Raw genomic sequence first — 26785 nt, 5'->3', positions numbered from 1 at the left:
GTATACTTAGAATACTTAATTATACTTTTAAGTATAAATATGATCTCGATCAAAAGATTGAGTACAAGTATAGGCCAAATATTCTTAGACTTTAATGTCAGTATAAGTCAATCATACTTTAGTGTAATTTAAAGTATACTTATGAGCAAATATCTGTAAAATAACAGGCATTTCACTGTATAATGAAAAAACTGCAAAATTCTGTAAAAAAATACAGACCACTACACTTTTTTTACAGTGTAGCTATGAGAAGCTTATTTTTAGTTTGAAAAGAAGTATACCAATAGCACTTGCATAAACTTTTTCGTAAGGGTGAGACAGGGCTTGCTGATAAAATATAATAATTGTTGTTATTATTATTTAATAATGAGTCTTTGGAGTTCAGTAACACTGTTGAGGCTTTCTGAGAGCTGAGAACGAGCAGACATTGATTTCAACCCTTCTCTCTAAAGAATAAAGAAAAATACGAGACGGGAACATAGTTTTGAATAATTCACACGGACCAGTGAGCCCGTTCTGATCTGGATTACAAGTGCCATATAGAAACTCAAGAAAATACTTGAAATATTTAATAATAAATGGAACAAACTGGTCAAAGATGATGTAATACGCAGACGGGAAACGAGCTCACATTGTCCACGAGTCTTTGTACCCGCTGTTATCTGACAAACGGATGAAGTTCATTTAGGAAAAAAGTGAATATGTCAAATGTAATTGAACTAATTTACTGACTTTTTTCATATATTGATTAATTTGGCTAAAAGTAAAGTTGACGAAATAGAGAACAGCAGTTGTAGATGTTTTCCTATATTTTCATGCACCCTAGTGTATAGTAATATATATATATGTACTATAGTGAAATACAAATGTCTCAGAAAATTTCAGAAATATTGCAATGTGTGTATTTGTGTTCATCCTTTACTGTTACTAATCACCATGAATAATTGCTGTATTTTATACTCTCAGTACAATATTATTATCCATACTGCGAATTATTATGTTCTAGATTGGTAGGGATGATCAATTATTCAGCCATTCTTGACTCTTGTCTTTTATAACTTTGCGCACAGCGCCACCTACTGACCATTTACTATTAAACCAGTACATTTCATTTTTTGAAACAGTGTTATTTTAGTATCATTGAGACACAATACTAGTTTTTGAAAAAGTTTCCATTTTTTTTTTTATTTTAAGTAAGTTTAAGTTTTAAGTAATTGTGTAGTTTGTTTGTTTAAAAACAATTTATATTGTTTTTTAATATGTCTAGTGGTTTTATTTATTTTTATTAAAGTTTTCGTTGTAGTTATTTTAGGATATGAAAAACCAAATGAAAATGAGAAAATGCTGAAACAAAATAATTTTGCTTTTTAATTCAGTTAATGTTTATTTCATTTAAAATAAAAAGTTGTTTTATGGGTTTAGTTGTAAAACCCCTGATTTGAAACTGGTCTCGGAGATAGATAAACAGGTTAATAATAACATAAGTTATTAAAGAACCCATTGAATAAAATATAAATGCATGAACAAAAATAAATAAATATATCTGTCCTTCAAATCTGGAATAAATATTGGTAAACACAGCACACATTAAAGAGTATTTCATCTGTTGGGATTCAGACCTCATCAAAGAATAAATGTCTTATTGGTTGTTTTATTGTGATGACTCTAATCATAAAGATCTGAAAGTTTTAAGGTGCAATGAAAGACAAGCTGCTACTGTCGGCCGTTTTCAGTTCTTGTGCTGCCAAAAACATAACTGAACGTTTCACCTGCCTTTCCCCTTTCAGTTTCTTTGAAACCTCTTCTTTGCATGGAAATTCTGCCTGTGTTTATGAGTTAACTCCTTCCTTTTCTGCCATATTTCACTTTATCTGAGATCATTTATGAGGTGCAGACATCATGTGAAGTGAAGTGGTTTTCAGCATGCCACTCTTTGATCTGTATTGTGCTCATTCAGATAATGACCCGAGAGTCATAAAGTTACTCAGCACTGGACGAGTGGGCCGAGTCAGATGTTATAGGGGTCTTCTGACACTTGGTATGGTTATATCATGTTATCTTTTCAGTTTTGAATGGAATATTCATGCATATGATATAATAAAGTTGTTTAACATTAAATAATAATGTATTGCTTTGCACAGTAAAGTTCAATGCAATCTAATAAAGAATATCCAACAGATCTGATCCACAAAGCCAGCGCCTGGTGTGTGTTTAAACATTTTGTCTGAGCGCAATCTCAGAGATGGACAGGGATCTTCCGAAAGGGTTTATTAGGTAGGTCATCTGTTCTGTACATCATTAACACCAAATAAACTTTGTTATTGATGTTATTTATTTGGTGAGTCTCAAACTGAATGCTCTCTACTCTCTTGCATGTATAATTATGTTATGTTTTGAATAAGTTGCCCATTCTTGAGTAAAAAAAGCTTTCCACTTAAATATACAATATACATACTACAAATAAACGGTCAACTCTGGTCACAAATCGAAAAAGAGAAATAAAAGAAAGAGTACTAAAGTTGGTTGAGTGGTTATCTTTTCTCCTGCTCAAGGGTGGTCCTTATCAAGTCCAATTTTTTTTTTTTTTTTTTTTGCAAAATGATTGTGTCTTAACCTCTTAAACTGTTCCTTTTAACTTCAAAATTAGAAATATGCAAAAATGTTGACCAAAAAAATGATATTTAGAGGTAGCTCAATCATGTGGAAGATTGCCTATGTTAAGCTGTGCGGCGTTATTGTGATATGCAAGTAATATTAAAAGTTGCTGCAAATGAACTACATTTTATTGAAATCAGAGCAACACTGACATGACAACAATGACAACAATCTCAAAAAAGCACAAAGTTTTCAACAGTCCCTCATTTCTGATGCTCAGCAGCCAGTGTTGACTTTTTGCAGTCTGGATAGATCCGTCGGTGATCTTCCACTACATGAAGGAGAAACTGCAGTTGTTCTTCAGAGTGTGTGAGATAGCCATTGTATTCTTGAATCAGAGCCACTCCTCTCTCTGCGTGATCATTGACTACTTTCATTGCATGTATGGTTGCCTGTGCCTCCTGATAATCTGCTTGATTCGGCCAAAGTTCCGGGTCAATTTCAAGGAACGTAATGTAATTTTTTAAACCAAAAAATGTGCTCTAAACCCAAACAATAACCAAGGTGATCATCAATAGAAATATGTATTGATTCCACCAGGAAAGGTAAATCTGCTAAACCGGGTCATGGATGGGTTAATTTGGATTTAGTTTCTACAATAAGTAAACTGAGATATGTATCTAAAATACATATTTAGGAATATATGGTGCATTAGATGCTTTTATGGAGATTTTTTTGGAATTTTACTAGCCAGGTACAATACCAAATCAAATGATCTGTTTTTACAAAAATCATCAAAATCTCAGAGAGTTTAAAGCTATTGAGCTACCAGTAATTATTAGGGGTGTAAATCGGACAGTTCATCACGATACGATACGATATCGATTCTCTCAGCCAGCGATACGATATTTTCCGATACTTCAAAAAATTCCACGATACGATTCGATTCGATTCGATTCAGGGCTATATCGATCGATTAATCGATATTTAAATATTATGTTCACACAACCAGTTACGTTTTTATTAACTCACAAATGCAACCAAAATATATAACATGAACGTTTAATTAAACTCTTTGAAAATTGCACACCCTACAGAAGTGGTCATTTGCAAGTACTCCGTTCTTGTTCATTTTCATAAATCATGTTTTTTATTATTATTGTGCATTCCAAGTAATATCAATCAAACTGCAGCTGGGTTGTTTTGATTAATAATAATAATAACAAGTTAAAAAATACAGGTAAATTACAAAATTAAAGTTAATTGAAAGTATGCTTTAATATGTTAAAAGTTTTTTTTTTTTTTTTTTTTTTTTTTTTTTAGCAGAGCAGATACATTCACATTTCATCTTTCTGAGTCAAACAAAACCAAGTAATTGCTATGATAAATAATACAACACTCGGTTAATCTTCATAACGTTAATCTCCTCAGCTGACATAGACGCCTGATAAACTTTGTTGTTGTGAGAACGTACACGCAGTACAGAGAGCTTTTCCCTCACCACTAAACGAGCTGCTTTAGTAAGGTTCCGTGAAAATGTTTCAGGTTTTATTTTCCTTTTACGCCCTTTAGAAGATATCACGAGTTCATTGAAATTATCCATCCTCGATCACTTTTAGTCAGCTTTGACGAAACTCCTCTTAGCCAGCGCGTCTTTTCAAAGTGACATCTGACCTGAATACTGCGCGCTGAGTCGCTAAAACGGACTTGCCGTGTTGTGTTCACCAACAAGGGTGCGAGTGCTTGTCTGTTTCTGCTGTAAAACATGAACTCGCGATGCCTTGACAGCGGACAATACCGGCTTTTGTGAAAAAAACTTGTTTAGGGTTTAGTCAGTCTTGTCAGGCGTCTTTTTCAGATGAGGAGATTAACGTTACACACCGGCAGGCGGTTGGTGAGTAAACGAAAATGTGCGCTTTGGCGGAAGGATTTTACGTGAGAATGTGGAGGTGTCAAAATAAACGTGTATATCGATATTTTAAGTGTGGAATCGATGCATCGTATCGTTAGACGTTATATCGATGCATCGATCCATATCGATGTATCGTTACACCCCTAGTAATTATTATGTTACTGCCATAAAAATTGGCATGCTGTATTTTCTTATATAAAGGATCAATTTGAAGGGTTAAAAGCATGACAATTGGACACTTTAAAAATAAGGACCACCCTACTGCTCACCTTAACTTTCACATTTATTACAGACACACACTCTACATACATGCGCATACTGTAAATGCTCTAAGACTAAGTGACCGTTACAATGGGTAGGGTTGGGTTAAGGAATATAATATACAGTTTGTACAGTATAAAAGTCATTATGTCAATGGAAAGTCCCCATAAAACATGGAAATATATACCTGTGTGTGTGTGTGTGTGTGTGTGTGTGTGTGTGTGTGTGTGTGTGCGTGTGTGTTCACTTCTGAGGAGAAATTTGTCCTTAAACTATAGCTATGGATGTTTCACTCTCTGAATGAACTCAGAAATGCTTTCAAGTTACAGGTAACTTTACTTTCTGTTAGTTAAGACTGACCTCAACTGTTCATGTTCTCAACTGATCTTCAATTCGACTAATGTACAAACCAACAGAATGAATCTGCTCATATTTTTCATTTCCCAAGCAAGGGTTTGTATTGAGTGACAGTATGCTGAATCTCATGGCTCTCCGATACGGTGACGCTAGTGGTGAAATTACACTAGAAAACTTTGTTCTCCTCGTCCTGTGCATGGATTTCATGGCCTATTGTGCTCTAGATAGCCAGTGCAGATCTCAATTATTTTGTACAAGAAATAATCACACATACTGTATAAGGGTGGGAGAAAAAAGTTGCATCGTGATTGTTTCTTCAGCAATTCTGAATTGATTTTTATGCATTGCACACACAAGACCAAATTCCTAAACATCCGTAAAATTCTGGAAAAGTCGGAGCAAATTATAAGTGTAACACAGGAAATGCAATGTGAGAAACAAAGGAATGTTTCAACTGATGCAAATGTACCATTTGTATACCACTAATGTAGACACAGAGGGATAGTGATGGTACCATGTGAAAGGTATACATTCCATTTTTAAACATAAGCAACATGTTTTTCTACCTTACAAGGAAGTTGAAAGTTGCTCAGTTGTGTATTTAAGCTCAATCCATACTGTACTATGGCAGAGAAACACGGAAACGCATAGACCTGGCATGAATATAATATCTTCTCAGAGTTTCTCTCCTTACATATAAGAATAAAGATTTTTCTTGGCAAGATAACTGGTGTCCGGTCCCGTGAATCAAATAATAATGGGGAAAAGGCTTCATTCCAAGTCTACACCCAGGCTATTGCGATGTCCAGCCCCGATATTTCCAAGGCATTTATGTAATTTGTAATGCAATATATTTGATATATGAATCGAACACTGGCTGCTTTCAAATGCTCACTAGCGCTTTGGCTGCTTGAACACTTGGCATTAACTTGCGATCACCGTGATCTAAACGATCAGATCGGATCATCACCCAATCAAGACGCGGCGCATTTACACGTGACTCCTGTATCTGGAGAACTCATCGGATCTGTGTTTCCCATGCAATATTTAAAATAAGTCTGTCATGGGAAAATAGCCCTGGTGCAAAGTCGACTTGAAGTGCTGAGGTTTCTTTTAAAAACTATTTTCAGTCAGCGGGTGTGTTTCAAATCTCGTAAAATGAGGAGGAGGAAGTTGCAAATAGTAATACTTTGATGATCAAAACAGTAAAACGAGACACACTGTATAGGTCTGAAATCATTGCCAGATGTGGTGGGACAATTGTGCATTATTTTTGCGCACAGTGAACAGCTGTGCATCTTTCGGGTGCAAAAGCAAACTTGCAGCGTTCAACTCTGTCTTCGCTCTTCATTGTCTCGCGAAAGCCATGACAGTGAACAGGGGTTTGTGTTACATTGACCTGCAGAGACGATGGCTAGATTGTGTTTCCATTACACTGAGATCCAATCACAATGCGTCCTCAACTCCTTTGTAGTAGGACACACATTCCGATCACAAAAGTGTTTACACTTGTCTTTCAGTGTGTGTGTGGACAACACCTGGACACAGGTCACATGCCCAGCTAACAGGGAACATTCTCTCAAAGTTATGAACAAATCTCCTTCTATAGCATTAATAGAATGTCTTCAATAATGTTCTAAAAACATTAGAACAAAAACGTGTTTTGATAAATTGTTCATGGAACTTTTTTTCCTGAAATATTTTATTTTGATGTTCGTTTCATGTTTTTTTAAAGGTTTCTCAGAACGTTCAAAAGTAACGTTCCCATAATGTTTGCAAAAATGGAATGTTCCCTTAACATTGGTATAAACCAAGATTTTAAAACATTCACGTTTTGAACGTTTTCATAACTTAATGGGAACGTTAGCAAAAAGTTCTTAGAATATTATTATTATTATTATTATTTTTATCTAGGAACATGCGGCTGTTAAATGTGTTAGGAAATGAACGTAAACACAATCAGTTATGGCTTAAGGAATTAAACAGACATGACAAATCATATAATGTCAAAATAGATCAGTTCATACAACATCAATAATGCTGAGAAACAGGGTTGTATGTTCTGAAGCTTTGTTTAGTTATTTGAAAATTAATTACATTTGTATACAATATTTAGTTAAACAATTTTTAGTTCTAAAAGTTAGAAAAAAAATTTAGATCAATAATCAGTTTGGAATCAGATTGAACTTTAGGCCGACTGCCTTTATTTTTAAACCCCTATATCACACTGAAGATAGATAGACAACAAGCTTGAAATCAACTTCATAAGTGATGCATGTTTCGTAAAGATAATGCTAAAAGATAACATCCACACCTAACCTCTGTAGAGATATTAATGTCTGGATGATATCTGTTAATCTCTGTCACTCATAATATTATTATCATCACCAGAAACATTCAAGAGACTCGCTGCTTACAGTACACACAATTACAGTAAACTGCAGTCTAACATCAAAATAACTTTTAGTTTTAGTTTTGGAGTGAATCCTACCACTGTAAAAGACTCGGCTCATTATACCGTGACATTTGCACAATATTTAAATATTGACCTGAGAGCCATAAAGTTGCATCACACCTGGAGAAGAAGGCGGAGTCGGGCTTTAAAAGGCTTCAGTTTTCCTCCTGCTCTTTGCTTAGGGAAGGACAGGATAATCTTCCAGCCACAGTAAGAGACAAAAGGTATGTTTTTAATCAGTTCATGTTGTTATATCATTTCAGTTTTTACATTAATATTCCTGCATGAGAAAGAAACTGACATGCAAATAAATTTGTTTAAGTTCAGTCGTGCTCATACAGACATGGTGCAAAAGCAGAATGTCGGCATAATTTGAATGCACCTAAACCAAAAGTAAATGAAGAAATAAGCATAAAGTTAAAGATTTATGGGTAACACTTTAAGGTTCATTATTTAACATTACTTAATGTATTAACTAACAAGGAGCAAAACATTTGTATGTATTATTACAGTATTTATTAATCTTTGTTCATGTTAGTTACTAAAAATACAGCTGTTCATTGTTTGTTCATGTTTGTTCACAGTGAATTATTATTTTAATGTTAACAAAATACAACCTTTGATTTTTAATAATGTATTAGGAAATGTTGAATTTAATATTAACTAAGATTAATAAATGCTGTAGAAGTATTGTTTATTCTTAGTTCATGTTAACTAAGGTAGTTCACTGATGTTAAAGCTGCAGTCCATAGTTTTTCCTCTTTGTCGCCATCTCTGTTCGAAATCTGCAATTGCAGTTATTCATGGAATTATCAACTGTACGTGGGTTGTGCTTCGGCACGGCACAGCGCGGATGAATCCGATGTTTTGAGGAGAATGTGCGGCTGTCAGTCGGTGTGGATCCTGGCATTCGCAATCACAGATTATACTTTTTGAAAGTATGAAGAATTTTCACTGGAAAATGACGTCTGAAGAAGTAACATCCACTTTTGTTCTGAGCAACTAAGAGAAAAAAAGCATTGCAGTAAATCACGCTGATTAAATCTAACGATCGCTCATCATATCACGTCAAATCGTGCAAATTATACTTTGTTCTCAAATTGTTAATGTTAACAACATCAGCATTGCGTGACTACATTTAATGCCCTTACGATATTATCCTTGTTTTAGCATGGGCCGGTTCTGAAGTCTTTTGCGTTTTACAACGGGTGAATCTCCTGGTGATTGTCGTTTGAACCTTTCTGGATCCGCCATCAAATTGCTAAGTTTAATTATATCAAGTGCTGCAAAAAAAGGCTATAAATCTCCTCCAGCATCCTCACACTCATAGCCGACTAGCCGAGACTCTTCTTTATGTGGACAGATGTGACGTGATGACGCAAACACATGCTCGAATGTCCCGCGGAAATCCACCAGTACCACTGGAGTTAAAAGCATTATTACAAGCTTACTGTGTTGAATCGAGCTACGGCAAGCTGATAGTGTTGAACACTGGCTGGTTATGTACTTCCTCAAACATTTATTTTGGATAATTTTTAACCCAAAAAAGTTACGGACTGCAGCTTTAACTAATTAACCTTATTGTAAAGTGTTACCAATTCATGTATTTCCTTCATGTTTACTGTATTTCATTAGCTCTGTGCACTGCATAAAAAAGGTTGATCTAATCTAAATCTAATCGACTGAAGGGTAAAACCAAAGTAAACAACTATAAAAGCTACTGGAAGTTTTTGTTCACCATCATGCAGAGTGAAAGCAATGCGCTGCTTTCTGTTCAACAGATCTGATCCACAATGCCAGCGCCTGGTGTGTGTTTAAACATTCTGTCGGAGCGTAATCTCAAAGATGGACAGGGATCTCCCACCAATCCGGAAAGGTTCCTGGATCAGGACTTCCACCAGCTCAAGCAGTTCTGCCTAAAGGAAAGATTGAGGTTCAGAGACAACTTGTTCCCTCCAGAGATGAAATCGATTGGGTTCGGCCCTCTGAAGCGGGAAGAGCTCTGGAAAGTAGTGTGGAAACGACCACATGTACGTGAGCATCTGCACACACAAACTCAACTAATAACTGATCTGATTATAGCAGAAACTGCTGATCATGATAGTCTTACATAGGCAAGGCAAGGCAGTGATAGTAAAGTGGTAGTAAAGTGTACTAAATGAACTGCAGAGTCATGCATGCTTTACTAGTTAGTTTATACTATGACATTTTCAGAAGAACTTAATTAGGTCGGTCTGCTGTTGTACCCTTGTGATTCTGTGTGATCTGTGTGATCTGTGTCCTTCAGGAACTGGTGCCGAACCCTGTTTACATTGTTCAAGGAACTTCAAGGTTTGACTTCCTTCAGGGTAGATTAGGTAGGTCTTCTGTGCTGTACAAAAAGTGTATGTTTGCTGAGGGTCATACACAATTATGTGCCATTTAATGTTACAGTTTTTTCCAATTGCTAACATGCAATTTTGCAAACTAGGCTGGTTTTATCAAAATACTGAACACAATTCACAAAACCACACACCCAAACTGAAAAATACCTCATATATCCTGCAAAATGAAGCACTGCAACCAAACCTACATTATCAAAATCAAACTTTTGGCACACACTTCATTCATATTAGCAGATTTTTGTCTAAGCAACTACACACTGTTGGGCATAATGAAAAGCACTCTCATCTTTAGTATGCTTTGCCATAATACTAAAATAGTTCAAATTGTAGACAATTCTTCAGATTGTTCACATGCACAGAAATATTTGCAGATACACACACATGCTGTTGAAACAGTCAGTGCAACATACGCACAGCAGAAATATTTACACTGGACTGAACAAAAATATGCTCACAAAACACAGTAAACTGAAAAAGATTAAAGTGTTAACAATTAAGCATTGAGGTGTCTGGTCAGGTGACATGTATCGGCCAATCAGATTTGAATGGCAGTGTTTTGAAATGGCAAACATGTGACTTTATGTCAGATTGTTGTGTGTTATGCAGAGAACTGTGTTCAGTGTGTTTAAAAAGTGCCATTTTGAATTGAAAAATGTGTGTAAAGCAGAAAATGTGTTTAGACTTTTGGAGACTTGAGAAGAGGCTTTGCTCTCTGTGTGTCAGTTTAAATTATTGTGCTGTGCATGTCATTTTAGTGTGTTAGCAATTGGGAAAAAATTTAATAAACAAATCACAACAGTGTCCACACCAAGCTTACATTACATCCTTGAAGCCTATCAAAAATTGTGCATTCGAAAAATAAATCATTAACACATCAAAGCAAGGAGCTAAAGCCGAAAACCGAAACATACTAACTATCATTTAGAGATGGTGAAAATGCCAAAGGTCGCAGGTCTCTGTCACTTAATAGATAAAGTGGAAGTGCAATAAATCAAACAGGTGTGTAATATAATAATTAGATATTATTATATTAGATGAATGCATGTGAATATAAATAGAAAATGTTAATAAACAAATTTTGAAGAGAATAGAAGTTAAACTTAAAACTAAATGATTAATTTGGTCAAATGTAAAAGTTACTTGGAGTTGAGATAAAAAAGCAAATGGAAACAAACACAGTTTAGAATATGAAGCTGTTTTCCACTTTATGGCATTTTAGTGTTTTTGTCAGAATGTGTGTGTGTGTGTGTGTGTGAGTGAGTGAGTGAGTGAGTGAGTGAGTGTATGAGTTAGAGTGTGCGTGTGTGTGTGTGTGTGTGTGTGTGTGAGTGAGAGAGAGAGAGAGAGAGAGAGAGAGAGAGAGAGAGAGAGAGAGAGAGAGAGATTTTTTACAATCGATTTATTACAATATTTTTTAAACATAAATCACTTTACACACATTTAAAAATAAAATAAAATAAAATAAATAATAATTACATTAATTCTCTTGCAAAAATAATTTCTTCATCTTCTACAGACCATAAAGCATAATTACAACACCACTGAATCTCAAAAACCTTTACCGTATTCATTAATTTATGAAAATTAAAATCAATAAGAATTCTTGATTTTACCATATTTTTAAAAACAAAAACAACATCTTGTCCAGACTTCTCTTCTATCTTATTTCTCCTAGTAATATAGACAGCATATTTTGCTTGTCCCACAATAAAATTAGTAACATGACATTTGAACTTTTGTTTTGAGCTGTAAAAAAACCCCAAGATATAATCTTGTTTTGAAAAAACAATATTAAAATAATCCAAAAAAATACTTAATAAATCAAAAAGAGGGTTTAGTCGATTACAATACATGAAACAATGAAAAATAGTCTCTCGTTCTGAACAAAAAGGACACTTGTCACTTACAGTGGGGTTTAAAATAGACACAAATGCATTTACAGCAATGGCTCCATGTAAAATCCGCCATTGCAAATCACCAATATTCTTTTTTAATGGTGGTTTGTAAAGTGCTCGCCAAACAGGTTTAGTTTCAGAATTAAATCCTAATTTTTCTCTCCATACTGTATCTGTTTTAGTACTTAAATTTCGCTGATGAGTAACTTTCACAATACATTTATACAATAGTTTCCCCACTACTGTACAAAAATCAATATACTCATTACTTCCAAAATTCAGCAAGGGGCTTGTAATACAAGACTCATCTATAACAGGGAAAATTTCAAGATCAGGAAAAAAATCTTTACTGTCAGGGCTTAAAGTCCCTGCACCAAACTCTTGTAAAAGTATTTTCTCTTGAACAGTTAAAATCATTGTTATTTTTTTAAGAAATCTTTTTACAAAACGTATTGATCGAACTCCTAACAAAATAGCAACTTTTTCAGCTCTCAATAAATTATAACCTGATTCATTTATGATGTTTTTTAGCTTAAAAAGCTTTTTATTACATAATAAATCAGTTAAACCAGGACAATCTTCTGCTGAAATATCAAACCTAGCTCCGAATACAACTGGTTCTTCCAACAACCAGTAAAGAGAAGTTGCTGGTTCCATCCAACGATGTTTAAAGAAACCCCACACTTTGAACAAATTTTGGTAAAAAAGAGGAATTCCAGTAAAAGTCAATCTTTTATGGTCCATTAAGAACAATGTTAAGTCCAATTCCATATTGCCCACTTTTCTCAGGATGCTTAAAGCCAATGGTCTCCACACCAGTGAATAAGGTCCCATCAACAGTTTTTGTATATATTGGAGCCGGTAAGTGGCTCTCCTGCAAGCGAGATTAACCAGTCCTTGACCTCCTTCCTCTTTGGGCAAGAACAGAATGCTTTGAGGAGTCCAATGATACTTGTCCCAAAAAAAGTTTACCAGTTCTCTTTGAATATTTACAAGGAGTGCATTTGGAGGATCGATACAAGCAATTTTATGCCATAATGAAGATGCCACGAGATTATTAATTATAAGAATACGCCCTCTATAAGACATCTGAGGCAGCAACCATTTCCACTTTTCCAATCGGCCTTTCATTTTCTCCGTTAATCCTTCCCAATTTTTCTTAATAAAGTTTTCATTTCCTAGATAGACCCCGAGGTATTTTAAACCTCCTCTTTTCCAAATCAGTCCTCCAGGTAAAGCAGGAAGATCTCCACTCCAATCTCCCACTAGTAAAGCTTCACTTTTCCTCCAATTTACTTTAGCAGAGGAGATTAATTTAAAATTATTAACAATTTTTTCTAGCTTATTAACATCCTCTTTTTCATTTACAAAAACAATAACATCATCGGCATATGCAGAGAGATGTAAAGAAATATTACAACCAGGAACAATCAAACCTTTTAGGTGAGCTCGCAACTTTTGAAGTAAGGGCTCGATTGCCAGGGAGTACAGCATACCAGACATAGGACATCCCTGCCTGACACCCCTCTCAACTTTAAATGGAGCACACAAACCACCATTAATCTTAAGAACACTCTCAATGTTACAATATACAGCTTTAATCATTGATATAAAAGTATGGTTAAAACCAAAAGCCGCTAAAGTATTCCATAGAAACAAATGCTCAACTCTGTCAAAAGCTTTCTCCTGATCAAGAGAAATCAGTCCAGAGTTAATTCCCAAGAGTTTAGAAGCATCAAAAACATCTCTTATTAAAGCAATATTATCAAAAATAGACCTGTTGGGGATACAGTAAGTCTGATCACAGTGTATCGATTTGCTTAAAGTTTTGCTGAGTCTCATTGCTAAAGTTTTGGACAAAATTTTGTACTCTGAACATAAGAGTGAAACAGGGCGCCAATTGCCGATACACTGAAGATCCCCTTTCTTGGGTAACAGTGTGACGACTGCTCTTCTGCAGCTTAAAGGCAACAGTCCTCTTTCCAGACTGTCATTAAGAACCGTCAGCAGATCTTCTCCTATGACGGGCCATAGAGTCTTGTAAAACTCAACAGGCAGCCCGTCAATTCCTGGAGATTTACCATTTTCCATGCTCATCATGGCAGCATAAAGCTCTTTCAGTGACAAAGTCTGTTGCAGCTCATTGTTGGACTCTTCGTCCACCTTTGGCAGTCCTTCGAGAAAATTTTCAGCATCTGCACCCCATTCCTCCAGTTCAGATTTATAAAGGTCTGAAAAAAACTCTACAGCACAGCTACGTATATCAGCAGGCTCTGTTAGTTCTTGTCCTGTAGCTGAGAGTAAAGTGTGGATCATTTTACTTTGACCTTTTTTCATTTCCAAATTAAAAAAATTTTTTGAGGGAGCGTCCATTTGTGCTACAGTTTGAAACCGTGAACGGACTAAAGCTCCCTGTGCTTTAACCCCCAACAGGTCTACCAAAAAAGATTTTTTTTCCTTTAAATCATCAATGTGCTTTCTATTATTTTTTCTTGATGCTAATAAATCCTGTAAAACAGTAATTTCTGTCTCTAAAGTTTTCATTGACTGGGCTAGGTCTCGAGTAACATTAAGAGTGTACTTTTGACAAAAATCTCTAATAAGAACTTTTCCGCAATCCCACCATTGCGGTAAAGATACATAAAAATGTTTCTGCTGCTTAAAAGTTTCCCAAAAAAACCTAAAATTCTCTAAAAAATTTTCATCATTCAATAATGAAGTATTAAAAATCCAGTGAGCACTCTTATACTTGACAGATTTAATCGAAACACTACACAAAACTAAATTGTGATCAGAAAAACCAACTGGAATAATTTTACAAAATTTAAAAAGATTACGTTGATGCTGAACACTATAAATTCTATCAAGCCGTGCTAAGGATATTGAAAATTCATTACTATGAGCCCAAGTGTACTGTCTAACATCTTGATTCATATTTCTCCAAATATCACATAAATCATGAGTTTCAATTAGTTGTAGAAGTATTTTCTGAGAAGCAGCATGCGGTTCTATATGATTCCTATCCATCTTAGAATTAGCGGTACAATTAAAATCTCCACCTAAAAATAACATATCCTCTGGATTTAAATCTTTCAAAACAGCATCTACTTTTTCAAAAAATAAAACTCTTTCTAACCCCTTCGTAGGAGCATATAAATTCAAAAGCACCATGGTGACTTTCTCGAATTTCACTTTTATCTTTAAAAAACGTCCATCAATTATTTCCTCAACTTCACAAGATAAAGGTAAAAAGTTTTTTGAAAATAAAACCGCAACACCTCCACTAATCGAGGATTTATGACTTAGGACAATCTGTCCATCCCATTCTCTTCTCCAATCGGTCTCATTTTTTAAATCACTGTGCGTCTCTTGTAGAAACAAAATATCAATTTGCTTTTGTCTACTAAATTCATATAACATCATTCTTTTATAACCATCTCTAGCACCATTTAAGTTTAAAGTTCCGATTTTAAAATTTGACATATTTATTTTAGAGACCAGAAAAAGAAAGAGAAAAGTTGCCAAAAAAACTATTTTTGGCAAAATTTTAAAAGTTGACAGCTTCATCTTTATTACATTTTTTTTTAAGTTTGTTCACCAGTTTTCTAAGACGATAAATCTCCACATCTTGAAAAGCTCCCTCCTTTATTAGATGCCTCACATTATTGATGAATTGTTTTGTATCAGGAAAGAAATCCTCAACTTGCACTCCTTTAACTCCCTTTGTTTCTTGCAGAAATTTGCTAATATCATTAGCACTATACAAGCAGATCAATGTTTCATTTTGAGAACCTTGGGACAGATTTGAACACTGAGACATATTAGAATCAGAGGAATCTCCATCACTATCTGATGCCATATTATCATCCCCACCCTCATCCTTCTTTACTTGTTTAAGAGCTTTTCCACAGCTTTTTTTCTTTCTTTTGACTGGGATCTTGAAAACAGATTTCGCTTCCTTCTCAAAAACAACATCCATTTCATCAACTTCTGCTACACAAACGATTTCAGAATGTTCAGCCTGCTCATCAGGAATCGCTAGAGAATCATTTTTATTGGACCTGATAACAATCTCATTCTCAGTTTTATCAGATATTTCGTCAGCAGCCAGAACTGAAACCGGCCCGAGCTCACCGGCTTCAACCACGGACATACCGGCAATGTCAGTATCGTTCGCGATCTCAGCCGGAGGAACAACAGACACGCCCTGCTCCGTGCTTACAACGGCACTGTCCTTTTTATTAGGACAATCACGAACAAGATGTCCAATCTTACCACAATTAAAACATTTAATTGTGGTATCAGATGTTGCAAACACAGTGTAATCGAAACCATCAATTTTAAACTTAAAAACCAGATCGATCTCATCCACTCCATTTTTCAACACCATGAAAACCTGTCTTCTAAACGAGACTAAATGTTTCACCAAAGGTGACTTGCACCCAAGAGGGATTTTCTTTATCGGAGAAACCAGTTTTCCATACCGAGATAACTCTTGTACCAGTATATCATCGTTAATAAACGGGGGTACGTTAGACATTATGACCTTTTTAGACGGGCTACTCAAAGGCAAAACACTCACAAGTGAACCGTTCAACACAACGCCACTTTGGACGACCTCATTTGCCTTCTCAATTGATTTAAAAAAGATAACAATTGCACTATTCATTCGCGATGCTGAGACAATATAATCATGACCCACAATCTCTCCCACCGCTAAACAAACTTGCTCTACGTTAATCTTAGACTCCACCTTCACTCCATGTCGGCGGGTTAAGTCCTTAAAACTCATTGTGCCCTGGTTCGTCATGCTTCCCAGCGCAACGCTGGTTGCAGACGAAACAAACACTTTTAAATCCCAACCGATAAAAAAATCAACACATAAAACAAACACACACACAAAAAAAGATAGAAGATAGAAAAGTTTTTGACACTCAGCCACAAACGCACTCACCCTCACCACGCTCAGTTCACTCCCGGCATGCACTCTGACACACAGAGAGAGAGAGAGAGAGAGAGAGAGAGTGTGTGTGTGTATACAGGTTTGACTATACTTGTGACGGCCAAATGTCCTCACTTATGTAGTGAAATCTTATGGCAACCAACTAGTGAAGACATTTTACTGGGCCTCACTAGTTTAAAAGGCTTATAAACTTGTATTTTTTTACAATTATTTGCACATGTTTGTGTCATGGGTAGGTTTCGGGGTAAGGCTTGGGTTAGGCATTAGAAAGTATCATTAACCTGATATAAAATCAATGGTCTATGCAATGTTCTAACTAATATTGTGAAACAAACATGTGTGTGTGTATGTGTGTGTGTGTGTGTGTGAAGGTAACTGCTGGTTTCTGGCATCGGTTGGAGCTCTTACATTTCAAAAACGAATTATGAAGCAGGTTATCCAGGATGAGCAAAATTTCTCTGTGGATTATGCTGGAATATTTCATTTTAAGGTGAATGTTTAAACCATTTTTGGCTGAACAATTCCTTTAAGAGTTAAAGCTTCTATATTTTTAATAATAGCAAAACGATCACCTTTTGTTTTCAGTTCTGGAGATTTGGATCATGGGTGGATGTGGTTATCGATGACAAACTACCAACTATTGACGGCCGACTCGTCTTTGTTCAGTCTAAAACACCAAATGAATTCTGGCCTGGTTTGTTAGAGAAAGCTTATGCTAAGTATGTTTGAGTTTAATAACAGAGTGTTTTGTAATAAACAGTCTTTTACCTTTGATTTCATATACTTTCGGCTTCGAATAGTGTAATATGTCCATCAAAGCTGGTTAGTTTGGTTCATGGATCAGAACCCCCTTTTTTTTAAGTGCAAAATACTTCCATCTTTTCCAGAGTGTGCGGCTCTTATGCGGATATGGACGCAGGAAACATATCAGAAGCTCTCATGGACTTCACCGGTGGACCACACGTGACCATTAAACTGAGTGAAGCATCAGACAAGCTGTGGGACACCATGAGACGAGCCAGCCAATCAGAATACCTGATGGGATGTGGCACTCCTGGAGGGGTAAAGACAGTTCCTTTAATAATAAAGCAATAAAAAAAACAATGCATTATTATTATTATTATCATGCGACCTACCTGCTAGAGTCATGATCACATTAAGTCCTAAAATCACTTTGTTCCTTTTAGCAAGCAGGTCTGATACAAAATAATGTGTTACCCAATGGCCTTGTGGAAATGCATGCATACACGGTCACAGGAGTTACAGAGGTGAGAACTTAATTCAATTGTGGTTTACAATTTTAAATTAATTATGCATTTAGCATTTTATCCAAAAATAAGCAAAAGCAATTAGTCCAAAAGCCAACAATGTTCGTAATATACAGTACCATCCCAGATTTATTAGACAACAAGTTTCGAAGTGTTTATTATCAGTGAGTTATGATAGTATTATTCCTGTGATCTTCTGAGATGTTCTCTCACAGGTTGTATGGAGAGGTCGTCCAGTGAAGCTGGTGAGGATCTTTAACCCTTGGGGTCAGGGAGAGTGGAACAGAGACTGGAGCGACAGGTCTGAATCCTTGACATTTCTACATATAATTCCTCTACGTCTATTATTAGGCATCTGATACCTTTTTAATCTGGTCTCTTTAGATCCCCTTTGTGGGAATTTGTACGTCCCGAGGACCAAAAACACAAAGTTGTGCTTGACAATGGAGAATTCTGGTGAGCAGAACTAAGAATCCAAAGGGCCAAATGTTTGTCTCTTAAAGTTATTTTAGATCAATGCTTGTATCTCTTGAATATAAGGCGTTTTGTTTAGTATATACCACGGTTTCATATCACTATTTTACAGCCAGTTTTCTGTCTCTGCAGGATGTCAATGGAGGATTTCTGCAAGAATTTTTCAGATGTGGATGTTTGTTGTTTGGATCTGAACGTTCTTGCTGGATCTCATTCTTCATCCTGGAAAACTGAAGTGCACAAAGGCCAGTGGGTGACTGGAACAACAGCTGGCGGTTGTCCAAATGACCTAGGTGGACTAACTCAGATTATATTATTCTTACTACAACTATTTTTATAATGACTATGACTACTATCTGGTTAAGCATAATGATGCTTTGTGACCATTTACTGAAAATTAATTTGTGTATGGCTTTGTCGAAATGTTGGCTCTGATTGGTTGACAGCAGTTCTTGTAGTAAAAAAAATGCTTTATTTTGAGACAGACATCACTGGAAGTAATGATAAATACAAAGTTCTCTTAAAATTCTAGATGGCGCAGGTTGATGGGTCCTTAACTTAATCTGCTTGCAATAACATCATTCTCTATAGGGCACAGCTGATTGGTTCCTGCTGTATCAGTAGCCAATGAGCTCGCTGTTCAACCTTCAAATACTTGTCAGCATTTGCTGTAGCAGTTGCAACGCACTTTTAGAAAACCCTCCACCTTCCCCAGCTCCACCTGTATATATCTGTTATGGGTTATTCATAGGGCTGGGTATTGACACAAATTTCACAATTCGATTAGATTTCGATTCACAAGCTTGCAATTCAATTCGATTTCGATTACGATTCGATTCGATTCAATATCGATTATTTTGGATATCAGGTACAATACATTGCAAATTTTCTCAAGGAAAACAAATCTCAACTAATGCTGTAAACCATGGGAGTCAGTAGCCAATAGGCTTCATTAGCCTACTATAATATTGAAGGTAAAACATTTACTGATTTGTATACAAACACTTAAAATACACTTTTATTTATTTTTATAATAATAAAGTTATATGAAATTATATAAAATTTTAAATGATGGCTGTCATAAAAACTTTCCTGATTTATTCAAACATGCATTAAATATTGAATATGTAATATGGTGCATATATTTAACAAAATGCTCCTCTCTAGAGTTAACTTTTCTAGCTGACTAACGAGTTTATGGTCACTGGATATGTTTTTTCTGAGGTAAATGTGACGTTACATGACATTGTTTACTAACGTCTTTGCACGGTTGAAACAGTGATTGAGCGATTCCATGAGACGTGATACGGACTTCGATAAGTTGTACTCTATCTTTTAACACACTTTCAGAAGCTCATTCATGTTCATTTCGTGCTGTAACTGGTATTATTAAGGCGGAAGAGAAGATCATGTGCTTCTCTTGAGCTGAGCTGCGCCGGAGCGATCTCACGCCACAGCACCAAAACGGTGAATTTCGTAAGAAAATGGACGTAATTTGAAATCTGAGACTTTGTTTCATATCAATAATAACAAAGCACAAAGATTATTGTGATTTATTGGATGGGATGCGCGCAACAATGATCCATTCATTCATCAACTGAAAACAGGATGACTAATCGATTCTTGGGATTTAAGAATCGATATTGTTTCGTAAAAATGAGAATCGATTAAAATCGAGAAATCAATATTTTTTACCCAGCCCTAGTTATTCATACGCTATATGTCTTACTTGCTCACAGCAGCGTGTCGTGTGTGTGTTGGCAATAGCAAGTCCTGTACTTGCTCTGCAGCAGCAGAAATAACAGCAGCAGGTCCACCAAGACCAAACATATCAACATTGTCATACCCATTACCATGTGATGACAGAACTTTAGTTCAGAGAGTGAATCAGATGCTCATTCAATAACAGCTTGGACGGATTCAGGATGACTTCATTCAAAGGATTTGTCAGACTGATTCAAACCAATCGTTAGTTATTTTGAACAATTCGTTAGAAGAACTGACTCAGAAGAGTCTATTGCTTTATGTTATTGCGTTCAGATCAAGAAGACATCACCATGTTCGCTTTACATTACTCAACATATCTGGAGAGACAAAAGAAACAGAAGAGATACTGGCTGCTGGCCAGCAAGAATCATTCCCGGTGTTGTGTCGAATTCTGACCCCTGAGTCCCCAGGATAGGTAGGTTTAGGATTAGGTGTGGGGTTAGGATTAGGCAAACAGGTAGCGCCCTCAACGAGGCAGTTAATAATTTGTCATGAGTTCAAATTCGGCACAACAGCAAACAGCAGAAACACCTAGGTGATTTCCATGTGGCTACTCACTTGCAAATCCCCCCCCCCCCCCCCCCCCCCGAGAAACTTTTACAGAAAAAATAAGAGATGGCTGGAAAATGCTTTTGCGTTCGCTTGCAAACTTTTTCACAAAGTTTGCATTTGCTCGTTAAACTTTCTTGGAGAACGCAAAAGTGAACAAACGAAAGCATTAAAATGCATTTTTTTCTGTTATCTAATTGTCCCCATACACTCCATAGCCCTAAACAGATATAATATAGTGTGGGTTGGTTAACCGGAGAGGTAGGTCAGGTTTTCAGGACACCAGCTCACTTCAAGCACTGGTTGACAGACTTTCCAGGATTTTATGAAGTTGGAACTTGTTGCATGTCAAGTTTAAACAAGATATTGTGTTATTGGTAACATGATTAATGGTAGCTTGACAGTATTACAGAAACTTTGTATCTTAAATCTTCACTTTTAAAGTTGTATATTTCTTAAAGGGGTGTTATAATGCCCTTTTCACAAGATGTAAAATAAGTCTCTGATGTCCCCAGAGTGTGTATGTGTTTTAGCTCAAAATACCCCACAGATATCTTTATATAGCATGTTAAAATTGTAAATTTTTGAGGGTGAGCAAAAACGCATCATTTTTGTGTCTGTTCCTTTAAATGCAAATGAGCTGCTGCTCCCGGCACAGAGGGCGGAGCTTCAACAGCTTGTGTCCTTTTACCTCACACACATATGCACTGAAATTTTCAAAAACTTTTAGCCTTTTATGTTCAGACCGGAGTCAGACAATAATGTAGAGACTCAAGAAGAAGTGACAACATGTAGAAGCAACAGGACATTTCTGAATGGTTAGTTGATGAATTTATGAAGCTGATGTGTAGTTATCTTCTAGTCATTGATTAGCATATTCTGTCTTGATAATCTATAAATCGCATTCCTGGGGTTGGGGTTTATGTAAATTTTAGGGTTAGTGATGTCACTAACCCAGGAGGAATGTCTTGTAGTCTCTACTAGCCGTTTGTTGTAGTCCTTAAAAAACGATTTCTTTAAAAGAAAATATCTCCCATTGCTTTAAACTTTGAGCGTTGTAACTTTGCAGATGTTGTTTATTAAGCTCAAACAGCAACATTGCACACTAACTAAAGTTAGAAAAGTGAAATCATAATCAACCATCCCTTTAAGTGAAGTTACAATGGCTACTAAACGTATAGTATAGGAGTCTGAGTTAGAATGCTTCTTTAATAGGCCTATAGATTACCTCTCGTTTTTCTTCTTTTGCATTTATAGAGAGTTTTTCAAAGAATCCTCAGTTTCGTGTGACTCTTAAGGAGACTGTTGAAGACCCTAGAGATGAACGCTCTCCAAATCTCCTCGTGTCTCTCATTCAAAAATCTCACAAGAGAAACAGGCACTTGGCAACCAATTTCCATATTGGCTTTAACATTTATGAGGTTTGTAAAAAGCATTTTGAAAACTTATCATGTTTAAGACCTTCATTTAAATGCAATATTGAGTATTTAAACATTTTTTTGTTTTGTTTTGTTTGAAACTCTTGCAGGTGCCAGCTCATGTACGTATTGAACCTGTTCCTGATACATTTGGTTGTATTTTAGGTTTTGCAGAGACAGAATAATCAACATTTTTACTATTTCTCCAGTTAAAAGACCAAAGGGAAAAATTCCCTGCCTCATTCTTCAGAAACACTCGTTTTGTTGGAAAAAACGAAGCCTTCATCAATGCTCGGGAAATCATGGAGTTTTTCCGATTCAAAGTGGGCGACTACCTCATCGTTCCTTCAACTTTCCAGCCAAATGAAGCTTCATCCTTCCTTCTGACAGTCTATTCAAAGACAGAAGCCGTCATTGAGTAAGCCTTCGCATTATTAACATGAAGTGCTGAGCTGGGGTGCGTTTCCCGAAAGCATCGTTGGCCAACTATGGTCGCAAGTTCATCGCAATGTCCATTGAACTCTATTGGTAACGACGGAACTTGCGACCATAGTTGGCCAACGATGCTTTCGGGAAACGCACCCCTGGTCGAGATGCTAACAATAACGTGTTTATGATGTCTCTTCTTAATAAACTAGGATAAGAGAAACATTCATTCATAAAATCACATGCAGCATTTTAAAGGTTCTAGTATTATAATATAACGTAATGTTGGACTATGCACAGATTTTGATTTTGTGTCATCAGAGACAGTTCTGGATATGGCATAACAAGAACTAAGGTATATAATATATATAATATTTTTTTACATGTTACATATATGTTCTGAAATTATATACATTGTATTTTCAAATTTTCTCAATTTCTCTCAGATGATTCCCAGGGATACTGACGATTCTTTCCAGCTCTTTCTACAATATGCAGATAAGGTACATGTGACTCTCCAACAGTTCTGGATTATGAGGGAATGTGAATGATTATGATCAGATATACATCTAAAAGCAACTTAAAGATCCCAAATATTTCAATCGAACAGTAAGTTGTTTATCTGCTATCTGATTATATGTCTGTTTCTGTAAGTACGGAGAAGTGGACACTGAGCGGCTTCAAAAACTTCTGAATGAGAATCTTCATGCAGGTGATGATTCAACCTTCCAGAGGAATACTTTTAAAGCCTTTATTCCTGTTTTGCTTCCAGTCATCTGTGATTCTGCGTATGTTTTTTATCTGATCTCTCAGGACATTCACAGAAAACCACAGGATTCAGCTTGGATTTGTGTAAGAGCATGGTGGCGCTGATGGATGTATCCTCTACTATCATGGCTGGACTGGCCATTGGGCATACCGGGCATTTTCCCGGTGGGCCGACGTGCTTTTTGGGCCGATACATCTCATACTCATACATACTTTTTATTATTATTATTTTTTATTTTTTAACGGCCCATAAAACTCGTACATCGGCGGGCCATTCGTTTTGTTTTGTTTTGCTTAATTGGCGGCGCTGGGTTTGTGCCGGTGTAATGCATTGGTCAAAAAAAGTCAGTGTTAGTTTTTTTTTTTCTGACAGACCAGCCCATGAAACACGTAGATCAGCGGCCCATTGGTTCTTTTCTTGATTGACACTGGGCTGGCCCAATCACAACTTTAAACGAGTGAGCGAGCGTGCAGCAGTGTCAGTGTGTATCTGTCAAAATAGTCAGCGAGATGGAGAAGAAACGCAAGGAATGTGCAGAGAAATAGCGTGAAAAAATAGAAACAGGCCCTTAAAGCAGACACTGTAAACTGTGTCAAAATATATGTTTTCTGACCTTCATCAGCTCCTGTGGCATGTGAGGAGGATCAGGAGAGAGATGAGAAAGTGTAGAGCCTGCGGTAAGCAGAACTACTTTCAAAACACTTGGCTATGTCATGAGTGTAGGAACCCATAACCCAGTTACAGATTATTTCCACATCTGCATAGTTGACGATACCGCAATTTACTAGAAATTTAATGAGAGGCGTTTGTAAACCATGTTTTCCGCCAAAATAAAAGCTTGATGCAGTTTGCGTCAAAATAAAAGATCATGTGCTTATCTCTTTCAAGTATAGAAATTGGTACAACACTAATTATGAAAGTTTCCTTTATTTTTTAGTGCATTTGTTTTACAAAATATGGCTATTACTGTCATTGGATTAATATTATAACTATTATTATGTAGTAGGTGTAATGTAAATAGACACTGTAACTAAAAGAGGTTTGAATTTTTCTTTGTTTAATTTGCTGAATATGGGTTGGAGCTTTTAATTTTGAACTCTCAAAGTGCACCAGATTGATGAATTTAACATTAAAATGCACAAAATTTTCTCACGGGGGGCCAAGCCCAGGCCGATTTTTTGTCCCAGTCCAGCCCTGGCTACTATGAAGGCTTTCAAACACTTGTGTTTGTCGTTTGCCATTTGTAAATTCTGGAACAAAAATCTAATTCATCAAATTTTACAAGTTGTTTGATGATGCTCTTTAACGCAACAATACAGCTCAGTGTCACTGGAAGGCTCAGTGAATTTGAATGTCTCCGTTTGTGGAAACGAGCCGTTTTCCTAAAGGTAACGATCCATCAGAAGTACAACAAATAGTGACTCTTATGACTTATGATAGAGTATGCAGTAGTCCATATTGTTTCTACATTAAACATTATATATATAAAATTGGTTGCATTTGCTTTTCTGGTCTGTTTCTCAGGATATTTTCTATGGCATGGATGTTTCACACACTGGAAGTCTATCTCTGAATGAACTCAGAAATGCTCTTAAGGCTGCAGGTAACTCACTAAAGTCATAAACATTATAACACCATTTAATCACCAAATGTACAAACCAACAGAATGAATCTGCTCATATTTTATTTTTATTTTTCAAGGGTTTGTATTGAGTGACAGTATGCTGAATCTCATGGCTCTCCGATACGGTGACGCTGGTGGTGAAATTACATTAGAAAACTTTGTTGTCCTCGCCCTGCGCATGGATTGCATGGCCAGTGAGTCTTTAGCCTATTATGTTGTACTAGATATAGCCAGTACAGATCTCAACTATTGTATGCAATTTAAATCCTAAAAATAGCACTTGAGCTATCATGTCTAAGATAGATAAGTTAACTTCATAAATCATTTGTGACGCATGCTTTATTAAGATAATGCAATGAAAGCATAACATCCACACCTAACCTCTGTAGATGATAATGTCTGGATGATATCTGTCAATCGCTGTCACTCACTGTAACTCTTTATATTATTATTATCATCACCAGAAACATTCAAGAGACTCGCTGCTGGGGGGCGAAACATGATGCTGGGAGAAAATGAAGTAATTTTTTTAAACAAATATTTCATGCATCAGAATTCAAAGTAAGATTAATAACAATCATAATGCATAACTCTGTTCTTGTAGTGGATGCATCTCACCATGTACTCATGAGCCAGAGAACGAGAAGAGGATCCTGGACAGACTTCTGAGACCTCAATTATAACATACAGCAGTAAAATAAAAAAATCTACTTTATTTTCATACTCTGCACATTTGCAAAATGGAGGCTTAACAACTATAATTTATTTGATTGTGCATAGGGTGATTGATTGGATTGTGCATTTTATTAAATACAGAATTAATTGTGTGGGGAGTTGTTTAAAGTTTTCATTCAGATAACACTAATCTAGTTTTGCTTCAATAGCACCATTGACAAGATGAACAAAGCTTACACAGTTTGCAAACTGGAAGATCATTTTGCTGAATGCTACACACTTTTTACAACCAATAAATGCCTCACAATTCACTGCTTTGTCGTGCATGTTTTTGACAAATTGTTACTTTACAATTACCGTAAAATGCAGTCTAACGCCGAAAATAACTCGATTCAATGAACGCTGGAATCAGAGGAATGGATCCTACTACAGTAAAGGCTTGGTTCGTGGATGCTAATAGGGTATATGTCGAACGTCGCATGACGAAACCGGAAACCTGGTCTCATCGCATCCGCTTGTCATAGAAAGTGTTAACAGCCGTATGAACTGACGCCGATATCCATGGAAGTTTAAGGTAATCAGCTAACCTACCTATCTCACTTTGTTATTGGCGTTTTATTCTATTTAAATATCTAAACGTTAGTGTGAAGATTTTTTTTTTTTTTTACTTTTAAATATCGATCTTCACATGCGAGGGACATTGGTTATGATCATCTTTGCTCGCTCCTTTTAAGTTATCTTGAGTAAAACAGTAAAAAAATGCAAGAAGCACATACAAAAGACCTGAACCGGAAGCGATGCGTTCTGTTTTCCGGTTTCGTAATGCGACGTTCGACATATACCCTATTAAAATACTCTGACGTTCGATCAATAGGCCTCGCTGATTGGCTGAGCGTTAGATGTCGTTAAGCGCGCGATAGACGAATGAACGAATCCCACTACAATGAAAGCTTGACTTGTTTAATATTAATTAGGTAACGTGACCGTTCTCTC

The 26785-nt window shown here is 36.2% G+C and overlaps 1 protein-coding gene across 1 annotated transcript; it reads left to right on the top strand.

Annotated features, from left to right (window-relative positions):
- Positions 1–7723: 7723 nt before the first annotated feature.
- LOC307148280 (calpain-1 catalytic subunit) lies at positions 7724–26109 on the top strand. The gene is made up of 22 exons (XM_079853682.1): positions 7724–7804; positions 9362–9610; positions 9868–9937; positions 17194–17312; positions 17408–17541; positions 17710–17884; positions 18010–18090; positions 18306–18391; positions 18475–18546; positions 18697–18857; positions 22138–22301; positions 22409–22420; positions 22508–22716; positions 23046–23079; positions 23171–23227; positions 23379–23436; positions 23538–23602; positions 24813–24881; positions 25018–25096; positions 25195–25311; positions 25582–25637; positions 25722–26109. Exons 2-22 carry the CDS (start codon positions 9374–9376, stop codon positions 25746–25748), a joined length of 2082 nt encoding a protein of 693 aa, XP_079709808.1. The 5' UTR covers positions 7724–7804; positions 9362–9373; the 3' UTR covers positions 25749–26109.
- Positions 26110–26785: the final 676 nt, after the last annotated feature.

Source organism: Squalius cephalus (assembly GCF_949319135.1).
Source record: "Squalius cephalus genome assembly, chromosome: 20".
Classification (NCBI taxonomy): Eukaryota; Metazoa; Chordata; class Actinopteri; order Cypriniformes; family Leuciscidae; genus Squalius; species Squalius cephalus.
The sequence above is the reverse complement of the archived record's forward strand: the minus strand, read 5'-3'. Positions and strand labels throughout refer to the sequence as shown.